Genomic DNA, 22,646 nt, shown 5'->3' with positions numbered 1-22,646 from the left:
TATATTCTATAACATTTCACATATTCAACCCTTTAAAGTGGCAAATGCATTACTTTACAGACCTTTTAATATATATTAGCTTGATTCAATGATTTTCATTTGTGTCACCACAGTTCCCTAAAACATAACTAACTATGCAGTGTCTGGTTTGTGTACTTCAGTTGCAAGTTCCATCCCCAGCCCTGCTTGGGTGTGTGCAGGGGGCAACCAATCGATGTTTCTATCTGTCTGTCCCCCATCCTCCCACTCTCTCTTAAAAAACCAATGGAGAAAATATCCTCAGGTGAGGATTAACCAAGAAGTTGATTTTTTTTTTTAATTTATTGCTTAAGGTATTACAAAGGGTATTACATATGTGTCCATTTTATCCCCCCGCCCTAGACAGTCCCCTAGCCTCCCCTATCCCCCAATGTCTTATGTCCACTGGTTATGCTTATATGCATGCATACAGTCCTTTAGTTGATTTCTTACCCCCCTACCTCCTGCCCCCCAACCCTCCCCGGCCTTCCCGCTGCAAGAAGTTGATTATTGACACCATCTATGAAAATGAGTTCCATAATGGTCTTTGTCCCATATAGTCTCATGAAAAGCTTTATTTACCTGTCCATAGATACAGGTAGAGTTGTTCGATTTAATTCCCATGTTATAATTGCAGGAGGGTTTGATGAAATCTTGCATGCAAATCTAGCAATTCCACCTTCTTGGACCTCAGTAGAAACTGGCTGAACTTCAAATGCAGAAATAGCTATAAGAAAATTTGACAAATTTAGAATACGTACATGAACTATTAGACTATACTTGGGAATAGCATTATGCTAGATACTATTTATCAGACTTGGACTCTTTCTCAGATGTTAAGACCATCCTGATGTAACCAACACAAAATAATTTAGAGAATAATTATTTAAGAAATCACTGAGCAGTTGCCCAAATCAAGAGTCTTTCCCAGGATGAAATTCTAGCCAAGTTCTTAAGAAACTTACAGCCTGTGCAGAGGAAAAAAAATTAACATGACTGAAACAAAAACAAACAATTAATAAAAGTATTTAATTACATACCAAACTGTGGTACAAACTTCAGACACTACTCTATTTCAGAGGAGAGGGAAATCAAGGCAGATTAGAGGAGTAAAAACCATTTACAGAGATTGGTTTTAAATTGAGTTTTGAATAATCTAGTAGGTTTAGATAAAAAGGGAAAAATAGAAACATGAATGCAATAACAAAAGTGGAAAAAGATAGAAATAAAGCAGATTTGTAGCAGTAAGACATCACTAAAGACTTTTGAGCAAAGAAATGTCATGATAGTAGTATTTGGAAAAAATAAATCAGGCTCTGTTACACAGGATGGACAGAGAAACAGAAAGCCTTGAATCAAGACCAACAGGTTGTTTAACCAGGACGACAACGGGGTGGTGGCAGTGAGAAGGGCCAGGCTCTACAGACACCTTAATGAAAACAAGGACTTGGTTATTTTGGACGCAGATATGTCACTCTGTGTTTGGAATCAAATGAGGGAGGTACTGATGTTGCAGAATAAAGAGAAGACCAATGGGTGCTGATGACCCAAAGGCAGAGAGACTTGAGAGACTGTTTTTAGACTCACACATTTCCAAACAAAGCTAAATCTTGAAGTGTTGCCATTTTCAGGATAATTCTGTCCCACGTTAGGCAGGCCTCCAGGAATGGGTCGTCAGTGTCCCTGGTTTTACATTTTGACAGAGTCTAGACTCCAGGTAATAGTGAGGTTTTCCTGCCGTCTCTAAGTCTTCCGGGATAGAAAGAAAGGGCCCTAATGATGGTCTTACTCCCCCTCCTCAGATTCCAGTTCAAAAATATATCTATATGCCTTTATGGTTTATCAATAAAGTGAGAAGTTATGAAGAAAAGTAGAGGGACTGTGGTCTAGATGACGTATGTTTCATTAGACTGGGAAGGGTAAAAGGTCACAGAAGACTTACATTCTGCCTTAGACTTGATTTCATTAGTCTGTAAATGGATCACAGACCTTTAGAGGAATAGGACAAAGCCAGTGAATAATGACGAAAATATTCTTAAAGGCATCTACTTCCAAAAAGGGTGGAGTGGTGGTATATTAATTGTTTTGGTGCTGGCAACAAAATATTTCTGCTTCCTCAAGAACAGGTCCCACAAGGTAAGAACCATTCTCATAATCACTGTCATGTTCTTGTTTCATTCTCATTTCTCTTGTGTGTACAGTGTTTTCCAGAAACTACATGACAGGTGACATCACAACAGACTCAGTGCAGAAGCAGGTATGTGTAAGAATCCAGCTGTCTTCTAGTAAGGTAATTAGAGATTTGCACAAATGCACAACGATGCCACTCTTCTCACTAAAATATTTTTGCTTTGGAAAATAGTTGTTTCATAAGATGTGTTATGTTAATATGTAATGAATCAATGTTTTCATTTTTTAAATTAATCTGCATTTTATTACTTTATTTATTTAAACCAATTTTTAAATCTTACCCGAGGATATGTAAGTTTATTTTTTTATTTTAGAGTGGAAGGGAGAGAAATAGAGATAAGCATCAATGTGAGAGTGAAACATTGATCGTTACCTCCCATATGTGCCCTGAATGGCAACCTGGGTATGTGACCTGATTGGGAATCGAATCCGTAACCTGAAGAATTCCCGGTCAGGGCACATACCCAGGTTAGCAGTTTGATTCTCGGTTGGGGTGCATACAGAGTTAACCAACTGATGTTTCTCTCTCTCCCTCTGCCTTCTTGTCTCTCTAAAACAAATGAAAATATATCCTCAGGTGAGGATTAGAAATGGTTTTAATTTCTAATAATAAGTATCAATAGATACAACCTACACAAATAAAAGCTCTTTGGGGTCCTCAATAAGTTTAAGAGTATAAAAAGTAAGACTAAAATATCTGAGATCCCTATTCAAGAACATCAAACCTGAAAATAATTACTATTTTTCTTTTTAATTGCTTCTGTAATCATTTTCTAGGGTGTTAATCTATTTACAAACATTTTTATTTTGGATCAAACCAATGCCTTATCTATTAAATAATTAGAGAATAGATGGTTATATTTATGTCCAAAATATCAGTTTCACATTCATAATGCTCTGATTTCTTAATAACAATGTAAGCTTATCTATCCTATATAATAAAGAGGTAATATGCAAATTGACCCTCACACCATAACACCGTCACAAGATGGTGGCGTGCACAGTGGGGGCGGGGCTGGCAGCCGCTCCATGCAGCTTCCGCCAGGGTTCCTGTGGCCCCATGGAGCCGTGGGGGTCCCGGTGTCCGCTTTGTGCAGCTTCTGCCGGGGTTTCCGCAACCCCCAAAACATTCATATTTTGGGGGAATGAGGACCTAAGTTTCCATAAATTTAATGCCTGCTTTATGAAGTACTAATTTCTCTTATTGGTTTTCCATGTGTAATAGGGTGACTTTTAGTTCTGGCCATCATTGACAATCCAGTCCAGTGATGGCGAACCTTTGGCCAAAAAAACGAGTTCGCGTGTCACCTCTGACACGCAAACTCATTTTTTTGGTTGATTTTTCTTTGTTAAATGGCATTTAAAGATATAAAATAAATATCAAAAATATAAGTCTTTGTTTTACTATGGTTCCAAATATCAAAAAATTTCTATATGTGACACGGCACCAGAGCTAAGTTAGGGTTTTTCAAAATGCTGACACGCCGAGCTCAAAAGGTTCACCATCACTGATCCAGTCTATACCCAACTTAAAGATTTTAAGGCGGGACTTTTATCTTATTCTTCCCCAGCCTTTACCTCTTTAGATGGAAACAGCTAATATAGTTTAACTTTTCTTCATAAAATAGTTCTTCCAGTCCTACCTATTTGAACAACTTCTTCAATTACTCCATAATGAATCAAGCACCCAATTCAGTATGTTTTATCCCATCTACTGTATATTTCTCCCATATCTGACTTCTCTGCATCCCTAATAGTCTTCCCTTCCATTCAGGCTCCTGCCATTTACTGCCTGGAAGTCTTGCAGGAACCTTTTCGGTGACATCTCCCCTACCATCAGAGTTACCACCAGAGTGACAGTCAAAAAACATAAATTTGATTGTGTTCCTGATTAATTAGTCCCTGCAAAACTCACACTTGTTTTCAACCACTTACAATTAATTATGTTTCACAAACACTGAATACCCCATGATATTTCATACCTGTGAGCATTACATGAGTACTTCCTTCTCTCTTGAATATCCTAGTCCTTTTGTCCACCTGATGAAATTCTCTCACTTGTTAAAACCTAGATCACTTGGCCCATACTTTGAGTTGTTCCTGATCCTTTTATCTGCAACTTCTGTACATTGCAGACCTTTATTGCTATCAGTATCTCACAGTATTTTAACCACTTGTTCACAGTCTTTCTCCCCTTCTATACTATGAGCTCCCTGAGCACCAGTAGGGTCACATTCTTTGCAGGATCCCTTAAGATAGTGAATGGCACGACTTGGCCATTACCAAATAATAATAACTTGGCACGACAAGTACCAAAACAGTACTTGTTGAATTGATCTGAAATTTTTTTTTTAATTCTCCAATTCTATTAGGTCTTTAAACACAGTAGTCAGAAATGTAGAGAGTTTTCCAAGTACAAATACCAAGGCTTAGGAAAATAATGCTTTGTTTGTTTGTTTACTATAATTCTAAATGATATCTAATATTTTAGTGGTGTTATTTTTAGAGATAAAAATTTGTCTCTCCTCTATTAAAGGATTTTTAGAAAGATTCAATAAGCCAATATAGTGAGAGTTCTTTATATATATTACAAGACTTTTTATAAATATTGTGATTCCTGAGACTAAAAATAATGACTCTGTTGCTTGGAGTAATTTCATTCCAACCACTTAGGCATTTGAGTGTTTTTACTCTGAATTTCAGCTAACCAATCAAACAATATGACCCCCTGAATCTTTCCCCTGAATCTTTTTTTCCCCCATATGAGTAAGTCTATGAAACCTCTAAGTTATAAAAATTGAACTATATATAATACTTTGAACAATAAAGAACTATTTTTAAAAAATTGAACCAACATTTCACTTTAGGTTAAATGCACTAGAACCTCAAAGTTACAAAATCATGAGAACTAAAAGGCCTTATTAAGATACTAGAGGCCCAGTGCACGAAATTCGTGCACAGCGGGCGGGGGGTGTCCCCTCAGCCCAGCCTGCACCCTCTCTCATTTGCAGGATTGGGCCTAAACCGGCAGTCGGACATCCCTCTCACAATCCGGGATCACTGGCTCCTAACTGCTCACCTGCCTGCCTGCCTGATCGCCCCTAACTTCCCCCCACCCCCAACAAGGCTGTCCCCATGCCGGCCTAGTTGCCCCATGAAGCCTGCTGTTTGGTCATTACTGTGAGGGCATCCTGATCAATTTGCATATTACCCTTTTATTAGTATAGATAAATCACATAGCATATAATTTATGTACCATGCAATACACTCATTTAAAGTATATAATTCAATGGTTTTTAGTAAATTCAAAGAGTGTACAATCATTCCATAATCAATTTTAGAATATTTTCATCACTCCAAAATGAAATCCCATATCCTTCAGTTATCACTCCATAATCTTCCGATCTCCTCTCAAATCCAAGCCCTAGGCCAGTGATGGCAAACCTATGACACGACACACGTGTCAGAGGTGACACGCGAACTCATTTTTTTGGTTGATTTTTCTTTGTTAAATGGCATTTAAATATATAAAATAAATACCAAAAATATAAATCTTTGTTTTACTATGGTTTCAAATATCAAAAAATTTCTATATGTGACACGGCACCAGAGTTATGTTAGGGTTTTTCAAAATGCTGACACGCTGAGCTCAAAAGGTTCACCATCACTGTCCTAGGCAATCACTAGTTTGATGTCTTTCCTCCCCTCAGCTTTACTGAAATATAATTGACATATAGCAGTGTGTACAATGTGATAATCTGATACATATGTTGGTAAATGATTAACATGTAAGGTTAGTTAACACATTAATTCAATAAGGGTATTTCTTGATCTCACTCTAGTTTTCAGCCAGATCTAAAGCAAGTTCTAAAGATATATTTTTTAAAAATTCCCCACTTTTATATTTAACATGTCTAACTTTTTTGTCCTCTTTGAAAATTCAACCCACTGGCAAAATAATTTTTCCCCAAGAAGACCAAGCCAGATACTCCTTGAGACTCTCATCAGCACCTTTGAGACTGAAGAAAAAGCAGCATCCATCATTCAACAATGAAATTAAGTCCCATCTTTCTGTTTGTACCTTCTCCATTTGGGCACCAACCCCATCCTCTTCTCTCGCCTCTGTGAACCCGATACAGGCATCTCTCTACCTCTCTCCTGCATATTCAAACTCCTCCTAGTTCATTCCTTCAGCCTGTAAAAGTGGTCAAGCCTCTCCCAACCTCAAAAAACAAGAACAAAACTCCATACCTCTCTTTATGGTATGTGTCTCTCTAGCAGCTATTCACTTTCTCTCCTCCCCCTCGGATCAAAACGTTCCTAAAGAACAGTTAATTCTAGTTGCCACCCCCCTTCTTCCTCTCTGACTTTATGCCTCAAACACCTAGTATGCCTTCTTACCCTGCTATTTTACTGAAACTGTGTCTATGACACTGAGCACTCCTTGTTCTCTTATTTCACTGACTCCTTCTTGTCTCCTTTTTTCAAGGGCTCTCCCTGTTCCTCTGTCCTTCCCTTTCAGAGAGTCTCTGTTCTTTTCCCTCTACACATTCTCACTGGGTGAGCCCATCCACTCTTGGTTTTCAGCTACACCACCTATTGCTGATGACTCCCCCAGATACACCCTCCAGCTTAGATCCCTATCCTCAGAGCTTCATACTGATAGCTTCAACTGCCTACTGGGCATCTTCACCTGTAATTTGTAAAAGGCACTTCTATTCCTTTACCACATCCCAAATGAAATCATCTTCCTTCTTCTAAGCCTGTATCTATCTCAATTTGTCACACCACCACTATGACCATTCACCTGAGAGAGACTACTGACTCCTTTTGCACTCTTCCTTCAATCACCTGCTCCCACTGATTTTAAATCCTAAATATATGTCAAATTCATTTATGCATCTCTGTTTCAACATCTCTCACTGGAGCCATTATTAAAGTTTCTTATCTTCCCCACCCGAATAGCTCAGTTGGTTGGAGCGTCGTCCCAATGTGCTAAAGTTGCAGGTTCAATCCCCAGTCAGGGCACATACAAGAATCAAGAAATGAATGCATAGATAGGTGGAACAGCAAATCAATGTTTGTCTTTCTCTTTCTCTCTCTCTCTCCCTTCATCTCTCTAACATCAATTTTAAAAGTTTTTAAATCTTTCATCTGTTCTCTCTGCTTGCATCTCCCTTTTACCCCCAACTTTCAAAAACATCCTCCAGACACACACCCGTGTTTGATATGGATACATGGGTCTCACAAGAGGCTTCCATCTATTAATTTAAAGGCTTCTAAGGTTAATCTATTACTGCTAAACTCAACAAAGAAATAATCTCATAAAAATGTGGTTCTAATTTTTAATGCTGTCATAAAGTACTATGCCTTAACAACTCCTCCTTCCAAATCTTTAAATTGCTTAACCTAATTATTAAAAAAAATTGAATGTATTTATCCCTATTACATCAAAAGGAACAAATATCTTTCTTTATGCCAACTATATATTTTTAACTTTTTCTGTATGGGTGCATTCTCAATAAACAGATTTATTGGCGATTTTTTTGCAAAAAAAAAAAAAGTAGTTTGGCATCAATTACTCCAAAACCAAACTGTTTTATGGTAAGCATACAACAGTATTTAAATATTCCATACTAATTACTTATATTAAAAAGCAATGAATAGCCCTAGCTGGTCTGGCTCAATGGACAGAGCGTCAGCTTGCGGACTGAAGGGTCCCAGGCTCCATTCTGGTCAAGGACACATATCTTGGTTGCAGGCTCCTCCTCGGCAGGAAGCAACCAATCGATGTATTTCTCTCACATCGGTATTTCTGTCTTTTCCTCTCTCTTCCACTCTCTCTAAAAGTCAATGGAAAAATTTCCTCAGGTGAGGATTAAAAAAACAAACAAAAAACAGTGAATATTTCTGCTATTAAAGATATACGTTATAACTATGACACAAAGAAGTTATCAATCCCACTATCTGTATAATCACACCATTCATTAGTTTGTAGTTAGCTCATGCTTTCAGGCTTTGAATCATGCAATTGTTCGTAAAACAATGGGCCAGATAAACTATCTCCCCAGTCAGAAGATTTTAGCCCACTGTCCGCCATCAGCGCCTGTAGACGCAAGCGGTGGACCTTCCCCACATGCCATGCGCGTCTATAAAAAAAATGTTTTCCCTAAATGGCAGCCCTAACCAACTTTAAAATCATTTGTTTGTGATAATTTTCAGCTGAAAATATTCAAGAACACCCAAATTGTGAGTAATATGTTTATTTTTATAATATTCATTGCAAATTGATTTTTTAAATTAAATTCAAAATAGCGTGGCCTGTGGCGATGGTTTTCATTTTAGATGGCAGTTAACTGGTTAATCAGACTTATTTTAGACTAACGGAATCTCTTCTAAGTTAACTAATTAATTAAGTCAACAAATATTTATTCAACATCTAGAACATTCTCGGTACAAAGGATCCAGTAATGAGCAAAACAGAACCCTCAGGGATCTTTGTCTAGTGATGGAGAAAGACAATTAAATCACTATGCAAGTATATAACTTCAAACTGTGATAAACGCTCTAAAGGAAAGTACAAGTGTTACGAAAGCATATCACAGAGGTTATCATAATGACACAAACGATGGCCTAACATGTGTTTTCTTGCCAGGCAGCATTTTAAGCACTTCACATAATCTAATCTAATCCTCACAACTGTCACTATGCCAATTTTCAGTTGAGAAAACGGAGTCACAGACAGATGACTCAGCTTGCTCAAGGTTATACTGCTGGTAAGTTGTGAGGCTGGGATCTGAATCCAGGACATTTCTGGAGAATCTATATGAATTCTCTGCTGAGTAAAAGTGTGAGACCCTCAACTTTTCTGTGGAAGATAAAAATTACTGGTTCTACTTCCAAACATTCTACTGCTCAGGTATAAGTTAGTATGTTTTTTTGCTTTCTACCTGGGTAAGAATATATGTTAAGTTCCTGAATTTCCACAACAGAATAATACCTTTAAACTCCTGCATACTAGGACTTTGAAGCTATAGGTCTCATCTCAAACAAAAGCATCTCTATTCTTAGGATCCTCTTAAAGATAGAAAAGGTAAGAATGCATGTAAATTAAATTACTAGCAAATTAAAGTTTATTTAGGAAACGAGTATTTTTTAAAAACATATATCTCTTTTTAAAAGTTGGCCTAATGGGAACACAAGCTATTCCTTTTTTATTATTATCCTAGTTATAAGCCCACACACTTCTCGTCATCAAAAAGAGGGGGGGGGGAGGAGGGGGAGGGAGAGGGGAGGGGAAGTGGGGAAGGGGAGAGGGAGAGGGAGAGGGAGAGGGAGAAGGAGAGGGAGAGGGAGAGGGAGGGGAGAGGGGGAGGGGGAGGGGGAGGGGGAGGGGGAGAGGGGGAGAGGGAGAAACCACTTAAGAGGCTACTAGAGCAGCAGACTGTGAATGTGCATGATGCAAGAGTATGTAGGAATGGAAGGGACAGCACAAATAAGAGATGTTGTCCACTGAACATCATCTGGCCATGAGACATTCAAGGGAAATGGTGAGAAGGACCCAAATGGTTCTGAGGTTTCTGCCCTATATACGGTATGTACTATATGGAAGGTAGACAGACAGTATGGTGCCAGACCAGAGAATATAGGAGAAGAGATCAGATGGACTGGTGAATCACCATTACAGACTCTCATTTCATCAGGATGAGAAGAAACTGGACATGTTAAGGAAGACCGGGAAACTACAAAATTAGGTCAGAGATTAACCGTATAAACCCTTTCAAATACCTAATGCATCCTGATATTTTAATTAATGGTTCAGATGTTAGGCTGTCATTAAGATTTAAATAAAGTCCTTGAGTTTTCATATCTGCCTAAAAAAGCAGCAATGTGTAAATGTAACATTAGCAGAGAAAATGTATTTTATTATTTCTGAGGCTCTGTTGAAATATGTAAACTTAGGAGGAATAGTATTTCTGTTTTTCCAATTTAAATGTATTCTTATTTCTTGATGATAGAAATTAAGGCATTAGAAAATTGAGATACAGGATATTAAGACTCAGGCAAAATCTTAGCCCTAGCTGATTTAAAGAAAATCAGGAATAATATCCAGTACAATACAGTGCATGATGTAGGTGGCTAGAGGGAGCCAGTACAGCAGGATAGTCTTGTGGTTAAGAGTGCAGATTTTAAAATTCATAGACCTGGGTAAGAACCACAGCTTTGTATTCATGAGCTGTGTGCCTCTGAGATGTTATTCAACCTCGAGCCTCCATAATCCTCAGTAAAATAGGGATATTAATATTTTATAAGGATCTTATAATATTAAATTATATATACACTAGAGGCCCAGTGCATGAAATTCATGCGGGGGGGGGGGGACCCCTCAGCCTGGCCTGCACCCTCTCCAATTCAGGATCCCTCTTGGAATCTGGAACCACTGGCACCTAACCACACACCTGCCTGCCTGCCTAATGCCCTTAACTGCTCCCTGCCTGCCCGATACCCCTAACTGCTCTCCCCTCCTGGCCTGATCCCCCTAACTGCTTATCTGCTCTCCCTTCCTGGCCTGATCCCCCTAACTACCTATTTGCGCTCCCCTCCTGGCCTGATCCCCCCAACTGCCTATCTGCTCTCCCCTCCTGGCCTGATCCTCCTAACTGCCTATCTGGTCTCCCCTCCTGGCCTCATCCCCCTAACTGCCTATCTGCTCTCCCTTCCTGGCCTGATCCCCCTAACTGCCTATTTGCGCTCCCCTCCTGGCCTCATCCCCCTAATTGCCTATCTGCTCTCCCCTCCTGGCCTCATCCCCCTAACTGCCTATCTGCTCTCCCCTACTGGCCTGATCCCCCTAACTGCCTATCTGCCCTCCCCCCCTGGCCTGATCCCCCTAACTGCCTATCTGGTCTCCCCTCCTGGCCTCATCCCCCTAACTGCCTATCTGGTCTCCCCTCCTGGCCTGATCCCCCTAACTGCCTATTTGTGCTCCCCTCCTGGCCTGATCCCCCTAACTGCCTATCTGGTCTCCCCTCCTGGCCTGATCCCCCTAACTGCCTATCTGCTCTCCCTTCCTCTCCACACCCTTCAGACCCCCAGCCTGCTGAGAGCTCTCCACTGCGGCCCCGCCCCCGTCCTGATTGGTTGTTATGTAATGGCGTCCTGGACAATTTGCATATTCCTCTATTATTAGCATAGTTATACATATGTGTACACACACACAGTAGGATAATGTGAGCATGTACTCACGGCACTGCTTGACACCTAGTGAACTAGTAGTGGTTCTGCAAGGGTCATAGTAATATAGGATGTCTTGCTATGAATACACTACAGTTCGGAGTTATGACTGGAAGAAAGGCAAACAAAGGCTGTCAGTGGCCATTATGTAATAAAAATAAAATGTAAAGCTTTAACAAAAGCATAGGTAGTTTAAGATGTAAAATCTTTCTCTTCTACTAAACCAGTCTATGTAGCTTATACATAAAGGTACATAAAATGCAGAAAAACAGTAATAATTTTCTCATTTTTAATGTGCAGAGGTAAATTATTTGGAGGATAAAATCCCCTACCTGAATGATGAAATAATAGGGGACATATTACAGGAAAATAAGTAATTAAGATCAAATTTCTAGTGGTAGGATTACATATGGTGTTATTTTTGTACTTATTTTTTTCTATAATATACATAATTAAGAAAAAGTAATGACATTTTAAAATAAATTTTATATGCCTATATGGGGCATGAATTGAAGAGCTTATCTTCATAATGTTGTTCTACTACCTGGTAAAATCCCTCATCTTTAATTTTTACTTGCCTCCTTTTAAATATTTGAACTTCTCATGCTTTGGGGAGACATCACCTATGATCTGTGGATGCTTGATTCTCTCCCCAACCAGTGCCCTCATAATGACAATTACAAGAAAAAGAGTGACTAAATAAAAAAAATAAATTACATAAAATTTTATATAAAAACATGGAAACTTTAGAAAAGCATGCAAATATGAATATTTATATTGTAACCATCTTAAACTTTGTTTCCTTGCAAATATTTGTTTTTCTATTTAGATTTTTTTTTTTTTTAGTGGAGCATTAAGCTGAGTAAATGAATACACACACTCTTTACAATAAATGTCAGATCCCCCTATAACTTTAGTGCACCAACAGTTATCAAAACATTTTGCACTTATTTAAACGGCAAAACATCTCATGTCCTTATGCGAATCTCGGCTTTCTGCTTGGTGTGGACTTTGGTTCTGCCAGTTAGGTATGACTTTACAAGTCTACAGCCTCCTTGTGAAATCTGACCTCTTTCTTCCCTCCACAGTCAGTGCTAACATAAACCAAGAGCCCCACAAGAAGTCATTAAAGCTGTGCTGTTAAGAGGCCAGAGCTCTATAAAATAGGCAAGAAACAAGGTCTTAAGAAACATGCGCCGTTCTCAAAAACAACCTTCCAAACACAATAAATGTAAGTGCCTATTTTATTTGTGACTTCCTCCTCTTCACCTGTCTACTTAATCATTTGCTTCTATGATTTATAGTCGGGGGGGGGGGGAGATCAAAGAGGGAAATGTTGATTAGAAAACAGTATATATATATATATATATATATATATATGTGTGTGTGTGTGTGTGTGTGTGTGTGTGTGTGTGTGTGTGTGTTTCTACACTGGAAATGTTAGATTATAATATTAAACTAATGTACCCTCTATGCTTCTAAAAGGTTGCTATGAATTAAATACTTAATATATGTTGATTCTAAAAACGAGCTAAAAATTATGGATACAGTCTGAAATCACAAGCCGTTCAATAATTTAAAATAAGTTCGCAGACTATTCCCTAATGTAAGGAAAACATCACTTTCTTTTGTAAATTGCATTTAAAGTATCATTTCACTCAACAGAAAACACTTCAGTCCGTCAGAATCTTGATGCAGGGTTTACACAGGTGGTCCTGATGCTGCCCAACAGCCCGGGCTTCTGGAGACCTCAGCTGGCCAAGGACCGCACCAGTTGCTCCTGCCACACTCCCTCCTTGGAGAGTCCTAAATGGCCAGTAGTCACTTTCTAGAGCCTCTGTGCTGTTTCCACAGCTCTGTCACCAATCAGTAGTTCTGGGGAAGTCTGAAAGCAGCTCATCAAGAAAACAGGGTGATTTCTCAGACTCCTGAATATTCACAATTTCAGAGTTCCTCGTGGAGTGTGTGTGTGTGTGTGTGTGTGTGTGTGAGAGAGAGAGAGAGAGAGAGAGAGAGAGAGAGAGAGAGAGAGAGAGAGAGAAAGAGGGGTGGTGGGGGAGAGAGAGAGAAAGAGATATTCAAGTTTATTTCTATGACACCGGTCTGTCAAACATGCATTTGTCTACTGCAGGCTTTCCTAATCAAAATGCAGTAGTAACTTCTTACCTCATCTGGTCCAATTTGCTTTTAATCTTCAAACTTGAAGACTGACCTACAACTGAACAGGAAGTAAGCCAAGAGACCTGACCCATCTAATGAAAGCATCAAGGTAACTGATGCTTTACCTACTTGAGGTAAAAACCAATCAAGGTACAAGTTACAAACAGACGCTGGAAACTTGTATATCCTTAAGACTGGGCAAGAAACTACTTTGTACTTAAAAAATTGTTTCACAATAAATTTCACCTGTTTAATAAAAATAATTTAATACAAAACAGATGTGATCACTGTGTCTTGGGTGTCCACCTCTTTTTTTTTCCAGCTGTACTGAGTATACCATAGTTATTCTTTAAGTGACTTCTTAACTGACTTCTAGGGATTTTAGTATCCTGCTTGAATCTGTGGCTATTCTGATAACCAGGTGCTAAGAAGTATGCATTTGTTTTTCAAAGTTATATTTTGATTAAAATACGTGTCCAAATAAATGTAAATATGGAGGCTAGAATTTTTCTAACTAAGTTGGGAACCAGGGACTTTCAGAAATACATCCTACATGCAAAGTTTCCATGGACTAGATTATTTCCCATTATATTCCTACTGTATCCATATTAAAAGACAACTTTAATAACACCTGAGAATTCTTTGCTTCTTTGATATTTCATCAACCCTGTTTTGACAAATGCCAGACATGGTACTCTGCAAATTCAATTCCTTTGTCTGAAAAGAGTGATACAAAGTTCTTCAAGTCCCCTCCTATCAGCAGAACCGTTCACTGCTATTTAACAATTCCTTTTTTACTTTTCAAGGACAGTTGACATACAAGATTAGTTTCAAGTATACACCCCTGTGATTATACATTACATAACTTAGTAAGTGATCATCCCAATAAATCCTGTACCCATCTGACACAATACATAGTTATTAGAATATTATTAGTATATTAGAAGCCCAGTGCACGAAATTCGTGCACTGGGGGGGGGGGGGTCCCCCTCAGCCCAGCCTGTACCCTCTTGCAGTCCAGGACCCCTCAGGGGATATCCACCTGCTAGCTCTGGGGATCAGGCCTAAGCCAATAGTCAGACATCCCTCTCGCAATCCAGGGCTCTTGCAGTTTGGGACCCCTCGCTCCTTACCACCCACCTGCAGTGGAGGCAGGAGAGGCTCCTGCCACCGCCCTACTCTCGCCAGCCATGAGCCTGGCTTCTGGCTGAGTGGCACTCTCCCTGTGGGAGTGCACTGACCACCAGGGGGCAGCTCCTGCATTGAGCGTCTGCCCCCTGGTGGTCAGTGCGCATCATAGCAACCGGTTGTTCCGCCCTTTGGTCAATTTGCATATTAGGGTTTTATTATATAGGATTCCCTTACTGTACTTTACACCCCCGTGACTATTCTGTAAGTACCAATTTGAACTTCTTAATCCCTTTGCCTTTTTTACCCATAAAGCAACCAACAAAATGTTCTCTGTATCTGAGTCTGTTTCTGTTCTGCTTCTTCATTTATTTTGTTTAGATTCATTTGTTGATAGATATGCGTTTATTGCCATTTTATTATTCATATTTTTTATCTTTATCTCCTTCTTCAAGAAGACTCTTTAACATTACATGCATTCCTTTAGTTTTTTTGTTTGGGAAGCTCTGTCCTTTGATTTGAAATGATAGCTTTGCTGAGTAATCTTGGTTGCAGGTCCTTGCTTTTCATCACTTGAATATTTCTTGCCAATCCCTCCTGGCCTGCAAAGTTTCTGTTGAGAAATAAGCAAACAGTGTTATGAGAGCTCCCTTGTAGCGAACTAACTGCTTTTCTCTTGCTGTTTTTAATATTCTGTTTGTGGTTAACCTTTTTCATTTTAATTACGATGTGTCTTGGTATAGACCCCTTAGGGTTCATCTTGTTTGGAACTCTGCACTTCCTGAACTTGTATTTCTGTTTCCTTCACCAGGTTAGGAAAGTTTTATGTCATTTTTTCAAATAGGTTTTCAATTTCTTGCTCTTTCTCTTCTCCTAGCACTCCCATGATGAGTGTTGGTATGATTGAAGTTATCCCCGAGGCTCCTTACACTATTTTCATTTTTTTTTGCTGTTCTGATTGGGGTTTTTTCCTGCTTCCTTATCTTCCAAATCGCTGATTTGATTTTCAGCTTCACCTACTCTACTGTTGATTCCCTGTAAATTATTCTTTATTTCAGATAGTGTGTCCTTCATTTCTGACTAGTTCTTTTTTATGGTTTCCATGTCCTTTTCTGTGCTGTTGAGGTTCTCTGTAAGTTCAACTATGTTTCCTGTAAGTTCATTGAGCATCCTTATAACCAGTGTTTTGAACTCTGCATATAGAAGATTGCTGGTCTCCATTTTGTTTAGTTCTTTTTCTGGAGTTTTGTTCTGTTCTTTCATCTGGGACATGTTTCTTTGTCTCCTCATTTTGGCAGTCTCTCTCTGTTTGTTTCTATGCATCAGGTAGAGCTGCTACATTTCCAAGGCTTGGAAGAGTGGCTTAATATAGTTAGTGTCCTGTAGGGTCCAGTGGCACAGACTCCCCGATCACCCTAGCTGGGTACTTCAGGTACACTCTCTCCCTCCTCTGAGAACACCCTCTCATTGTAGTTGAGCCTTGATTACTGTTGGCATGTCAATGGGAGGGATTTAATACTAGGCTGATCAGCTGCAAGGTCTGGCTGTGACTACCGAGCATTGTGGAGGATCAGCTGTGCATGGGCCTGCCTCACAGAGCAGGACTTACTTCAGTGGGGTTCTAGTGCCTGCTAAGTCCACCCCTGAGTGTGTCACTGTGGAGGTGGCTATGTGGTAGTACGATGTGGTTTGAGCTGTCCACCAAGTGCACTGGCTCTGGAGCCTCCCAGGTGGTGCAGGCCAAGATCAGCGGCCACCCGTGTTCTGTCCAGGGACACCTGGCTTGAACTACAAACCAATCTGCAAATGGCTGCTACTTGTGCTGGGCTTGGAGGTGCCCCGGAGAATACAAGTTGTGAACTGAGGTTGAATGCTGCTAGGGCCAGACCTGGAGCCACTTAACAAGAGGCATGGGACACACTGAGGTCAGATGCTGCTTGTGTGAGAGAGTTCAGGAGAAGTCTGAAGCATGAGTCAAGACAGGCCATTTGTAAGAAAAAGCCACTGGAAACAACTTGGGTGGGCCAGCAAGTTGGCAGGGCGAGGTCTCAGAGAATCAAGGGGGGTAGAGAAGAGGAGACAGTGATAGCCAGGATGATGGAGACTCAGATAGGTTGCCCTTGTCAGCTTTGTGGGGGAAGGGCAACAATGGCCTCTGACAGCAATTCAGTCTGGGAGAAAGTTGCCCCGGCAGCTCTCACCCTGACGCCATATAATTCAGTTCCTCCCTGTGAGCCCTCTGTCTCACTCAGCCACAATTTCCACAAGTTTTTATAGCCAGAAGTTGTGTGGACTTCTCTTCACAGCACTAGAAGCCTGGGCTTGGTAGCCTGGTGTGGTGCTGAGACCCCTCACTTCTCAGGGGGTTCTCAACAGCTGATACATCCTTCCCAATTTTTTATTTTTTTGGTTAATCCTCACCCGAGGATATTTTTTCCATTGACTTTTAGAAAGAGTGTAAGGGAGGGATGGGAGGAGAGAGGGGGGAAGAGGGAGAGAGAGAGAAAAACATGGATGCGAGAGAGAGACATCGATTGGTTGCCTCCTGCATGTTCTGGAGATCAAACCTGCAACCCAGGTATGTGCCCTTGACCAGGAATCAAACCCATGATCCTTCAGTGCACAGGCTGACATGCTAACCAATCAGCCACACTGGCCAGACTCCCTTCCAATTTTTGTTCAACACTCGTGTGTGTGGGACCACCCCATTCTGCACCTCTGCCCCTCCTAAGAGTCTCCATGTGGCCTCTTCTTCATATATTTAGTTGTGGGACTTCTCTTCAGCTAGATTACCGGCGGTTCTGAATGACTCTTTATTCTGTAGTTTAGTGTAATTTTGATGTGGTTGTGGGAGAATGCCAGTACTGTGTTTACCTATGCTGCCACCTTGACAGGAAGTCCTCAACAATTCTTATTAATGATTGGCTTCAGAAATCCTCTAACTTTCCAATTTATTCAGGTTTTCAACCACTTTTACCCTAAATTCCTTGAGTTCAGAGAACATGTCCTACTTGTCTGTGTGTTGTTAGGAGCCAGAAGAATGCTCTGCATACAATAGGCTCAGCAGTGGTTTCTGAGTGAACTCAATGGATCACATCACCAGCTCCCTTCTGATTGCAACCTAAAGCTCTGCCTCTTATCTCCATGAAAAGATGAATATAATTATGGTTATGTCACTCCTTACTGTATAACCCTGAGCAAGTCACTTACTTTTTTTTCACTTTCTTTCTCTTTTTTTGATTTTTTTTCATTATTTTGTCTTATTTTGACTAGCCCTTGTGTGGGAGGCTGATTTTCAATAGATCGCAGCGAGGGAGCTGCTCTTCTCTGTACGAAACCCCGACCCAGGAGCAGGTCATCAACAAATGGTTTTAGCACCAGGTTCACCAGGAACATGCACTGCGTGAAGGGCAGGGGGCAGCCCCCTTTCTGGCCACACCGTTTCCCAAAATGAGGGGCTCTCTGCACTGGAGCCCAGTCCAGACGCGGGGCGTGATGCAGTGGCCCACCGGCAGGGATGGCGTGGTACCGACTATCCGAGGCCAACCAAGGCTTCTAGGTGAGGGATTCTGATTTAGAGGCATTCAGTCATAATCCCACAGATGGTAGTTTAGCTCCATTGACTCCTCAGCCAAGCATATACACCAAATGTCTGAATCTGTGTTCCTTTCGTACTAAGCAGGGCACTTACTCTTCCTAATCATATTTTGTTATGTAATGGGGTTCTTATAGAGTTTTTATGGATTATAAATGGTAAGGCATACAAAGCACTTAACATGACACACTTAATTTAGCTATTTCTATTATTTTATTGCACATTAATTTCTTCCTTATCATCTAAAAATCTCTCCCTCTTCACCTAGCTACTCTTCCTTCACTCCTGGTTCTGAGCAAGAAGTAACCATTCCAACTTTTGTCACGGTTAACTCTGTCCTGAAGCTCTTAATCCCACCCTTGAATACTTTCTCTGGGCCTCTATCTCATCTATTATTCTCATTCTCTTACGTCACTCTCTCATTACTGGTTTCTTCCTCTCTTACTATAAACATCCTATCTAATAATAGACAAACATGGTAATTAACCATACCTCCAACATGCTTCCCATTGGCTAATCAGGGCAATATGCAAATTAACTGCCAACCAAGATGGCGGCCGGCAGCCAGGCAGCTGAAGCGAACAGGAGGCTTGCTTGCTCCAGTGACGGAGGAAGCCAAGGTTCACCGCCTGCCGCTGCTGGGCTCTGAGCTTGCACTCTAAGAAACAATGTTGCAATTATATCAGCTAAACAAACCCAGATACCTGCTTTCAGCAGCCAAGGTCTCAGAGCTGGAGCCGAGCCTCAGAGCTAAAGCCGGCTCTCAGTTCCAGTGACAGCCATAGAAGGTAAATAAATCCCAGAATTAAAAAAGAAAAAAAGGAGAGGTTGGGAGCTTCAATCGCCCACCAGCCTGAAAACGGCCCTCAGCCCCTCACCCAGACTGGCCAGGCACCCCAGGGGGACCCCCACCCTGAAGGGGGTGTGACCAGCTGCAAACAGCCATCATCCTCTCACCCAGGCTGGCCAGGCACCCAAGCGGGACCCCCACCCTGATCCGGGACACCCTTCAGGGCAAACCAGCCGGCCCCCACCCGTGCACCAGGCCTCTATGCTATATAGTAAAAGGGTAATATGCAAACTGACCCTAACAGCAGAAGGACTGGGAATGACTGGTCACTATGACACACACTGACCACCAGGGGGCAGACGCTCAATGCAGGAGCTGCCCTCTGGTGGTCAGGGCGCTCTCACGTGGGAGGAGCTCTGCTCAGCCACAAGCCAGGCTGATGGCTGCTAGCACAGCGGTGATGGTGGAAGCCTCTCCTGCCTCCTCAGCAGCGCTAAGGATGTCTGACTGCAGCTTAGGCCTGCTCCCCGCTGGCAAGTGGACATCCCCCGAGGGCTGCCAGGCTGCCAGAGGATGTCTGACTGCCAGCTTAGGCCCAGTCTCCCGGGGAGCAGGCCTAAGCCAGCAGGTGGTCATCTCCTGAGGGGTCCCAGACTGTGAGAGGGCACAGGCTGGGCTGAGGGACCCCTCCTCCCCCCCGAGTGCACAAATTTTTGCGCACCGGGCCTCTAGTACTTTTATCTTCCTTATTCCAAAAATCAGTAGAGATCCCAGGCCAAGCTAACATCAGTCCATCTCTTTTCTGTCACTCTGATTCTTCTAGAATGACTCCATCCACTTTACTTCTGCTGGGGCAAGGGGTGGAGAGGAGGAAAAAAGGAAGGGAGAAGAGCCACAGGTATATCTGCAGGACTGAGAGGCCTCCTGGGAAATTTTTTCTCTTAAGAGAAGTAGTAGAACTCATAAAGTTTGGTTCAAAAACAAATCAACCGGTTTAGGTGGTGAGTTATGTCAGAATTCATGGCTGCCTGACTCTCAAATTAGGTAAGCCATAAGGACTCACAAATATGCTCATATAAAAGGAGACATGAAAGGGGAGAGGAAGATGCATTTGGGCTACTGGATAAAACTTTTCCAATTTTAAGAAGACTATTTTCCAGTGGAAAACAGAGGGGCAGAGAAATGTATGCTCACCATTTGGAGTTACTATCATGCAACCTGGAATGGGGTATAGAAAACAGACGTCATCCACTGGGCCTGACCAGAAAACACTTAAAGAACGAAACCATAATCCTCACCTGAAGATGATACTCAATGAGCAAAGAAAAGAGGATGGTGACTCCCGGGACCCTGAATACAGAAACTAAACCAAACTGGAACTGATTGAAAATCTACTTCTCCCATACATCTGTTTTTACTTCACATTTCAAGATATTGTCTTTCAGAGTTTACTCATACTGTATGTAATGCCTAGTGTACCCCTGTAGAGATGCCTGCTATATCTGTATTTATTTGAGACTTGCCAATCAATTTTCATCTTAGAGAAAAAATATAATCATTGACTTTGTTGTCCAGAGACTAAGAAAGTTTCCTTGTTCCTTCAAATTCTTCCTTCTTTTTTGCCTCCATTCCTTTCTCTCACACTCTCTTCCCACATTTATTTATTCCTTTGTCTCTGCAGACATTTTGGGACAATAATGGTGGCCTGAAATGGAGAAATGACTGGGGATGGAGATATGAGAGACATTTGGGAGGTGAAATCAATATGACCAGAATTTAGCGGCAAGTGTGCCAAGAGGGCATGATAATGAACACTCTCAGGCACTGATGTTGGCAGTATAATGTCAAAAAATGATTAATGTGCCCTGGCCATGTGACTAATTGGTTGGAGCATCATCCTGTGCACCAAAAGGTTGCAGGTTCAATTCCTTGTCAGAGCACATACTTAGGTTGGGGGTTTGACCTCCAGTAGGAGAGTGTATGGGAGGCAACCAATCAATATTTCTCTCTCCCTCCCTCCCTTCCTCTCTCTCTAAAATCAATAAACATACCCTCAGATGAGGATTAAAGAAAAAGATCTATATATATAAAAGCCTAAGCAACCATTATGACCAAATGATCAGAATGACTGGTCGACCAGTCAGTATCATGAGCACTGACCACCAAGGGACAGATGCTCAATGCAGGAGCTGCCCCCTGGTGGTCAGTATGCTCCCACAGCCAACCTCCCACAGCCAGGAAACCTCCCATGGCCCTTCCCCCTGGCTAGCCGCCACCCCCCTCCCCCCCCCCCCGAGGCCTCGATTGCTGGCCAGGCCGAGGGACCCCACCCATGCATGAATTCATGCACCAGGCCTCTAGTTAACATATAACAAAAAAGAGAAAAGCCTAAGGAAGCTATAAGTTCAATTACTGGGATTTACGTAGCCCTTAAAATAACTATTTCACTACATGAGGAAAAAGTTGTGATACGCTAAGTATAATAAAAAAAAAAAGATACAAAATTATATTGACAACTTTCTTCCCATGATAACTCAAGTAGGAATTCCACTCTTACAATTTCTTTTATTCTTAATGAAATATGAACAGGCAAACCAAAACTTTTGCAGGCTCTAAGAGTTATTAGCACTATTATTAAGTTTTAATAAGTTGGTGCTCACCAATATTGATGTGGAAAGAGTGAACAATACGATGTGAGACCATTTGACTATGAAAAAAAGCAAAAATTTAAGCAAAGACATTTTCTTTCTTTGAAAAACTTAGGAATAGTTCCATGAGAATTCAAAAAATGTTTTCAGTTACAGAAAAGAATAATTGCTTTAGGAGAGACACAAAACTGAGAGAGGAAATTCTGTTTGCTGGTTGATTGAATAAACGAATGAATATGTAGTTAGCTACTATAAATGTGTAATAAACATTTGTTAGTAATAAAAATCAATGTAAAAATGCTGTTTGTTATTCACTTTAAAGAATATGGTAAAAGATTTCCAAATTAGGTAGAAGGTTGAATGACCTTCATGATCTCAGAGGTCCCTTCCATGACACAATTCCAGGGGCATATGTTGTGCTCTCAGTAGCTACGTCACTGACAGAGAGGCTGCTGTGGCACAAAGAGAGATCCTGGAGTAAGGGGGTCTCCGTTTTGGTCTTTGCTAACTCACTCATTGGCTTTAACATATAATCTTGGATAGGTCATAATCTCCCTTAAGGTAGTGTTATCACCTTACAGGCTCTTTTTGAGGAGGAAATAAGATTAAAGGTCTGAGTGTTCTATAAGCCCCCACTAGGGTTCCAGATCTAGGGCACAAGTGGACCTTAGCTACAGTGTAAGAAGCAGAGAAAATTGGGAAACAGGACTGAAGTAAGGTCAGGATATAGAGTAAGAGCAGAGTGAACTTTATGGGCATCTTTTGATAATCCAATATGGGGTCACTGTCAGCCATGACAGTATGTCTAGTGGCAACATGACAAAGACTGAGGTCATGGGGTATAACAGGAACACCCTTTGGAAGGCCCCAGAACATCCAAAAC

General features: G+C 41.1%; 1 protein-coding gene across 1 annotated transcript in view; it reads right to left on the bottom strand.

The window, feature by feature from the left end:
- PRTG (protogenin) overlaps window positions 1–22,646 on the bottom strand; it is a gene marked incomplete at its 5' end in the record, with an annotated part of 127,021 nt that overhangs the window by 62,362 nt on the left and 42,013 nt on the right. Inside the window, one exon of the mRNA XM_081105573.1 lies at window positions 601–745. Within this exon, the coding sequence (XP_080961699.1) occupies window positions 601–745 (145 nt within the window). The remainder of the gene's footprint in view (window positions 1–600; window positions 746–22,646) is intronic.

The sequence above is a fragment of the Myotis nattereri genome (assembly GCF_964212035.1).
Source record: "Myotis nattereri genome assembly, chromosome: 1".
Lineage (NCBI taxonomy): Eukaryota > Metazoa > Chordata > Mammalia > Chiroptera > Vespertilionidae > Myotis > Myotis nattereri.
Note: the sequence above shows the minus strand (reverse complement) of the source record. Positions and strands in the feature narration are given on the sequence as shown.